Here is a 7,944-nt window from a genome sequence, read left to right on the forward strand (position 1 = left end):
AAAAAACCAAAAAACAATAGAATTACAAAGCTTGAAAAAAATCCATGCAATCATAATAGAGGACCTTGATATCTCTCTAGGATTAGAATAAGCAGACAAAACTATCACTAAGGGCAAAAACAACTTGGTAACACAACTAAATAGATTATTTTGTTGATATATGAAATGCATTGCTGAAAATATGTAAAATATAAGCTATTTTTATTAACACAAAGGCATTTCAATATGACCATACAGAAATAAAATTTCAACAAAGTTAAAAATATACCATAATCAAAATGAGTCATCCAACCACAATGCAATCAAGCTAGAAAGTATAAAGAAAGGGTGACAAATCTTCATATATTTTGAAATTGAGAAACAGATTTTTATAGAACATATGGACCAAATAAATCACAAAGAATATTTTAAAACATTTTATAGTTAATAATAAATGCTGCATGAAAACTTCTACATGAACTATCTCAAGCTATAAAGTGACGGGTAGAACTCTGACTGTACATGTTAGAAAGAAAGCTCAGAAATTAATGGTACAAGAATTTGTCTTAAGAAGTTAGAAAAAATATTGCCAATTAATCCAAGGATAGTTGAAGAAAGAAAAAAATAGAAGGCAGTCATAAGATAGAAAACATCAACAAAACCATAATTTATTTCAAAATATTAATGAAATTCTTCCTTCAGCAGTGCATCCCCTATGTCATCTAAACCTATCTGGTTAGTTCTGTTATCAATTTTTTAAATCAACAGTGATATCTTTGTCCACTTGCTCTAACACTAGAGAGATATGATATGGTCTTTGCTATAATTATACAAACTTTTTCCAACCTTTGTAGTTTTACTAATTTTTGGCTTATATATTTATGAAAAAAAAACCCTCTGAAGATAAATGTCAAGAATGAAAGCAGGGTGGATAAAATCTACACCTTATTCTTAAAAGATATTGAAAGAATGAAAGCAGGGTGGATAAAATCTACACCTTATTCTTAAAAGATATTGAAAGAATGAACAATTTTAATCCCCCCCAAAATTTTAAAGTTAGTTAAAATAGACACATTTTAAGAAAATAAACTCCCACAGAGGTCTGAATATTCATTTATCCACTGAACAAGTTACTTATAAAAAACTTTACTATGAGCTGGGCATAGTGTACGTGCCAGTTATCTCAGGATGAGACAGGAGTATAACAAGTTGGAAGCGTGTCTGAGTTATAGAAAGAGACCCTGCTTCCAAAAACCAAAACAAATAATCAAATAAACACCTTACCATAGGGGAAAAAAAGCCTCCAGCCGGGCAGTGGTGGCGCACGCCTTTAATCCCAGCACTCGGGAGGCAGAGGCAGGCGGATCTCTGTGAGTTCGAGACCAGCCTGGTCTACAGAGCTAGTTCCAGGACAGGCTCCAAAGCCACAGAGAAACCCTGTCTCGAAAAACTGAAAAAAAAAAGCCTCCAGATTCGAAAGACTTCAAGAAATGTTACCAAATAGTTGAAAAAGAAATAATGCAATAAACCCCTCCAGAGAATAGTACAGGAAGGAATAACTTCCAGTTTTTTTTGTAATGAAGTAATCTGATCTTGATACAAAATTTGAAAAAACACATTATAAGCAAGGATATTGCAGTCTAGTGTTATTCATGAAAAAAGCAAAAGTTCTAAACATGTAGTAGAACCAAATCCAACATTGTACAAGAAGTATAACATCATATTCATATTGAGTGCAATTCAGTTCAACGTTGGTTTCGGTGTATTGGTTGCTGTAAGATAAAAGAGAAAATATGACCATCTCTATAGCCACATAAATGTTGTTTTAATAAAATTGGCATTAATTCATAATGTTTAGAGAACAGTCTTAGCAAATAGAATAAAAACTTCCATAGTCAGATAAAGGCAGTTCTCAAAAAAAGCCTTCAGGGTTTGTGTTTGACATTGGTCTATTGTCTTCTTGATCTGTTGACTCTCTCTTGTCCAACTCTGAAGGGGTGTTCACCCCACACCTTTACCCAAGTCTACACGAGAAAATAAGAAGTGATCAGAAAGTTATTGTGCAAGAATGCAGTAGGGGAGAGATGATCTTCAGAGCCAGTATCTTTAATTATACAAAAGAAAATGATAGCCAAATGCAAAAACTTGTGTTGTGCAGTGAGAAACAGCCATAGGAACATCCCTGAGCCCTCTGGGGACAAGTTCTCTCCTGTTAACACAGTTTGTTGTTTCTTTAGGTGGAGTGTAATTTGAATTTTGGGGGTTATGGCTTAATGAAAGAGAAGATAGTCATTCTCTGTTCTTGCTTATGGTGGTTTGAATAAAGCTCCTATAGACTCACAGAACTGAAGGCTTAGTCGCTAGGGAATGACATTATTTGAAAATATTAGGAGGTGTAACCTTGTTGGAGGAAGAATGTCACTGTGGATGGGCTTTGAGGTGTTTTTTTTTTTTCTTTACGGTTTTTTGAGACAGGGTTTCTTTTTAGCTTTGAAGCCTGTCCTGGAACTAGCTCTTTTAGACCAGGTTGACCTTGAACTCACAGAGATTCATCTGCCTCTGCCTCCCAAGTACGGGGATTAAAGGCACGTGCCACCACCGCCTGACTGGGCTTTGAGTTTTTGAAAGCCTAAGCCAGGCCCAATATCTCACTCTTCCTGCTGCCTGTGGATCTGGATGTAGAATTCTCAGCTATTTCTCCAGCATCATGTCTGCCTGAGTGCCAGTCTTCCCATGATGATAATGGACTAAACCTCTGAACCTGTGAACAGCCCCAATTAAATGCTTCTTTTCTAAGAGTTGCCATGGTCATGGTAACTCTTCACAGCACTAGAACAGTGACTAAGACACTTCTGGTAGTTCAGCGTGGTCTCTCAGGAAGCCAGGCTGCTTATTCACATACACAGTGCCCACAGCCCACGCCCTCTCCTGGAATAAGCACTACCATACTCCCAGCACCTCATCTTCTCGTCCATTCCTCAGCTTCCATGTCTTCCTTAAAATGGCTCTAGACACAAGCATCTTTCTCTGGTGAAACCTCCCCTTTTATCCTCAGGGGACCTTTCTTTTCCCTCCTTGTAGTATTTATCACACTGTGGTAGGTTTGAATTTCTCGAGGACGGTCCCAGGCTGGAGATGGAGGTTTGTGGTATCCTTGCCCAGCATACACAGGGTTTGACCTCTGTGATTGGGGGGCGGGGAGGACCTATGCCTTTATATTTCTTACTATTTAAACTTAATAAAAGTTTGTTAAGTGTAGAGATAATTAGCAAACGAATGCGCGAGGGGTTGATTAGGTGCATCTATCTCAGCACGGTTCTGTTCCACACTCCTGAACTCATTCTAGCTAGTAATGAAACTGAATTTACAATCAACAATGAACTCCAAATTGAATTTCTAATTGATTTTTATAAGGCCACTACACTTACAGGTGTTCCCTACACTGACTTCCAAACTTGGGGCATAACTTTCGTTTCTAATTCTAGCCTGTTTTTGTTGAGTGACCTGTTAGAATAGCACGTTTGAAAGTGAGTGTTTGGAGGAATAACCTCACTTAAATATATAAAAGAGTCTGAAACAAAAATAAGGATTCAGTCGAGGACCAAAATTCCTAACTAGCTTAGTGGTTTAATACCAAAACAAGTAAAGGAGAGCGGAGTTGCCAGAGAAATGGAAAAATGAGTTCTTCCCACTTCTTCCCAGGCTTTTCCTCCAAAGGAATTTGCAAAACTGTTACTTATAGCAGACTGGAGCACGGGGAAAGGCTAATGTCCCAGTGTGCTAGGTGCTGAGGAGGTAAGAGCTAAGCATACCTGTGCCCTCTGCAATACAGACACCTAGGGCATGCTGTTGTCTACGGGTGTAGGCACTTTCATTCCTGTTCTTCAGTGAAGCCCAGTGCATCAGGGAGGGGTCAGAGCGAGCAAGACTCTGTAAACTTGCTGTGTGAGTTCCTGTGGCAGGGTTGTTCAGGCAATTGTTTCACAGCTCTGTGTGCTCCTTGAAGCTTCCCAGCGCTTTAAAGCAAAAGTATAGCAATGCCCAGGTGCTGTCCTAACAGTAAAACCAGTGTGTGCCGCGGTGTGGGTAGTGTCGGTATGTTCTCAAGGCTTCATATAGGTGTTTCTAAAGCACTCCAGTGTCTAGATCCAGTCACAGAAGCAGAGACTAATGATTTTTTAAAATGTTAATTAGGGGCCTAGGTTTGATTTATCTTTCTCTTAAAAAGTTCTTAGCTTTACCCTTTGCATGTAACGGTTGTATAGTTTTGCTTCTTTTGTTGTAGAAGTGTACAATGGGCCAACCAGCATTTTGGAATTATCTCAAATTATAGCTATATTCCTAGGAGAAGAGACTCCTGGAGTCTTAATATCCAGCTTAGTGTTTACGAAGCAATGGCCAATATCCAACAGAGCTGCTTAAGTCAGTCAGGAGTAGCCGCAGCAGAAGTTTTCAAAATAAGCCTTCTGGGTAAATAGACGTTAGACATGCACGAGAGGTGGGGTATGGTGGGGGGAAGCAGTCCAAAGGACTGAACAGCAAAAGCAAGGCCAGAAGAAGGAAAACCCAGAGAAGAGGGCCACAGAGCCTGATGCTGGCCGTGATGGCAGCCGTTGGGGTAGTCTGGGCAGGTCGTCTCAGAGGACACACAGGAGCAGGCTGAGCACACAGCCCTTCCAAATATCTGTACCACTGAAAATAATTGGGTCTAGGTTTATTTACTAAGTCAAGGATTATATGGAAAACCCGACTGCAAACAACATTTATTGAGTACCTGGATACACCAGGCATGTTTTCTTAGCATTCGGTTTATGTATTATATAATCCTTACAACTCCATAATGTATTCTATCATTATTCTTATTCTGCTGATGATTAAAGTGAAGCACAGAGGGCTGGCATCTGACTTTATTATAACTGAGTTATAGTAAATATTTGCTAGATAGTGAATTAGAGACACTACTATAGGAACATGCACCAACAAATGCATTGGGTGGGGATTGCTCTGCAAGCATCATAGCATGCACTGGCACTAGATGGTAGAAGTCAATACTGCTTCTGCCCTCCAGATGCCACTAAGGGGCACAGTAAATGTGGGACAGGCAGCTGCTGGCATACCACGTCATGGCACACAGTCTTATATAAACTTTCCTTTATGGTTCTTGGAATCAAACCCATAGTCTTTCACATACTAGAAAAATGTCATGTTTTTGTTTGTTTCTGTTGTTAATTTTAGAAATACATTCCAAAATAAAGAGCATGTAGCATAACTAGCAACATATCTTCTTCATTATTAAGCATTTTATACTTTATGTGTTATACGTTATGAATATTTTTAAGATGAGCCTCTCTGCCAACACAAATAATTCCAATCAGATCAAATTAGACCGAATAAAAGATGCCTACGTTTAATGCAGCGCTCCCGGGTGGCCCGGGAAAGCATGGTGAGAAAAAGAGAGCAGGGGAGACCACATGAAACCCGGAGACCACATGTTCCTTTGCGCGGCAGCCTCAATAGCCTGTGGGAGTCGTCCACTGCTGGGGGGGGGGGAGGTTGGTCCTCCCTGGGGAGGGGTCACTGCCTGGAGGGCTTCCCCAGAGGTGGAGTCTGGACCAAGGCAACTCCCAGGGGAGGGGCCTTAGGATGGATGCCAGGGGCTGGGGTGATGCTTCCAATCATTATGCTTTAATACAACTAGAAGTGTATTAGGGTTTTGTTTTCAGCATCACAAACATATAGGTAATTCATTGAGCGATGATATTAAGATGGCTACAGTGATAATAGGAAAAAGGGAGGCCCCAACTCCATTCTAATCTCCTAGGACCATGGTTGTTTATGTGGTCCACAGTTAACCACATGCCATTCTATGGTACATGCCTATATTTATAGTAGAAGTTAGTCATGTAAGAGGAGGCCATGCCAGGTACTTGGCAATAATGGCACATAGGAATTCAGGAGCCGAGGATTTTGATCTTCCTATTCTGTAAGTACGAAGAGTTTGTTGAGATTTGTTTTAATGAGAGACATGATAATGAAATGCTACGTAAAGCCTGCCTGGAAGGGAAATAGGAGGGGCTGGGAATGGGCAAATGAGAGGCAAGCATCACACCTCTGGCCCTTTAGGAAGCCGATGGAGTGGGGGTTCAAAGCTGGATTTGGGGGCAACTGTAGGAACCAAGAGCACTGATGCAGAGTCACATTGAGGGTCCTGGTGAGCTGAGGGAGCCTCTGTGACTGGGGAACGAGGGAGGATCAGGGCAGAAAGCCAGAAAAGGGAAGATGCAGACATGAACTTCAGCCTCACTTTAGTTTAAGGCTGTTGAGTCATTCTGCCCTGGGATATGTGACAGTATTGGCCATCCTGACTTTACTGTTTTAACTTTATTTTATATTGACCCCTATAGTTGAGGCAGATGGCAATATCAACTTTTATATTTTTACATTAACTTATTCTAGTAATATGAACCTTATTTTATTACTATAACATAATTATTGATAATATTCACTACAGGTTATCGGATGAGGATGAAGAGGGCAAGACCAAGCAGGAGTGTATCATTTCTGACCCCTCCTTCTCCATGGTGACAGTCCAACGGGAAGACAGCGGGATAACATGGGAGACCAATTCAAGTAGATCTTCCACTCCCTGGGCTTCAGAAGAAAGTCAAACTTCTGGTGTATGTAGTTTGGAAGGGTCAGTTCTGAATTCTCCTCCGGGGAACGTTTCCTTTATTGTGGATGAAGTTAAAAAGACACGTAAAAGAACTCATAAGTCCAAGCGTGGTTCGCCATCATTGTGTCGGAAAGGTAGCAAAAAACGAAACTCTCTGGAATCGCAAGATGCTCTGGCAAACAAGGAAGATGGTCCTTTAATTTCTGAAAGCCCAGTGCTCAATACTGAGAAAGAGAAGTCATCCATTGGCACCTATGATAAAACAAGAAGGAAGAAGACAACATCCAATACGCCTCCCATCACTGGGGCAATATACAAAGAGCACAAACCATTAGTATTGAGGCCAGTGTACATAGGAACAGTACAATACAAAATTAAGATGTTCAATTCAGTTAAAGAAGAATTAATTCCTCTACAATTTTATGGGACATTGCCCAAAGGTTATGTAATTCAGGAAATACATTACAGGAAAGGGAAAGATGCGTCCATTAGTCTAGAGCCAGATTTGAGCAATAGTGGTTCTAACCTAGCTTCCCAAAGAAGTAAATTAGTAGCCCAAAGCCCAAAAGATGGCACAGCAAGAGAGCTTGCTTCACCCTGGAGAGGTGCCTTCTCCAAGGGGTCAAAGTCCAAGACCTCATTATTTAGCCATGAAGAGCAAAAGAAAATGTATGTTGATTCCCCCTTAAAAGCCACGTCTGCAACAGAGCACACCTTGCCTTCTTATTCCAGAAATTTGCTTGACACAGCAGATCAAGAACATCTAAGACCTCCAAAGACAGAGCTACAGCAGCCAGCTAACCAACTGAAGACCCACAGAACCGAGCCACCCAGTGCACCAGCAACCATGTTCCCTGAATTTGAACCAGACTCACAGGGAACAGAAAGTTCAGAGAATGATGCGTCACCGTTCTCAGGCCCAGCAGATGATGTAAAAGAGGAAGGTATGGTTTCTGCTGGCCATTTCATGTCAAGGGACTCCGAGGAGTCTTTGGAGACAGGACCACCAAGACTGGTACCTTCCATCCTAGAAAGGTTGGAGCCAGAGAAGGAAGAGCTAAAGCTGAATTCAGTAGAAAAGATGGAACCAGACTTTGAACACCTGACCTCATCTGAGCCCACAGCCAGAGAGGAGCATGTGCCTGAGCCCATAGCCCATATAGAGAAGGAGCATGCGCCTGAGCCCATAGCCCACAGGGAGGAGGAGCATGCGCCTGAGTCCATAGCTCACATAGAGGAGGAGCATGCGCCTGAGCCCATGGCCCACAGAGAGGAGGAGCATGCGCTTGAGC

At 41.3% G+C, this 7,944-nt stretch overlaps 1 protein-coding gene across 1 annotated transcript in view; it reads left to right on the forward strand.

Moving 5' to 3' along the window:
* Nucleotides 1-7,944, forward strand: part of Cmya5 (cardiomyopathy associated 5) — a 95,550-nt gene that overhangs the window by 32,918 nt on the left and 54,688 nt on the right. The window contains exon 2 of the mRNA XM_026783828.1: nt 6,491-7,934. Coding sequence (XP_026639629.1) covers nt 6,491-7,934 — 1,444 coding nt within the window. The remainder of the gene's footprint in view (nt 1-6,490; nt 7,935-7,944) is intronic.

The sequence above is a fragment of the Microtus ochrogaster genome, chromosome 19, assembly GCF_000317375.1.
Source record: "Microtus ochrogaster isolate Prairie Vole_2 chromosome 19, MicOch1.0, whole genome shotgun sequence".
Classification (NCBI taxonomy): Eukaryota; Metazoa; Chordata; class Mammalia; order Rodentia; family Cricetidae; genus Microtus; species Microtus ochrogaster.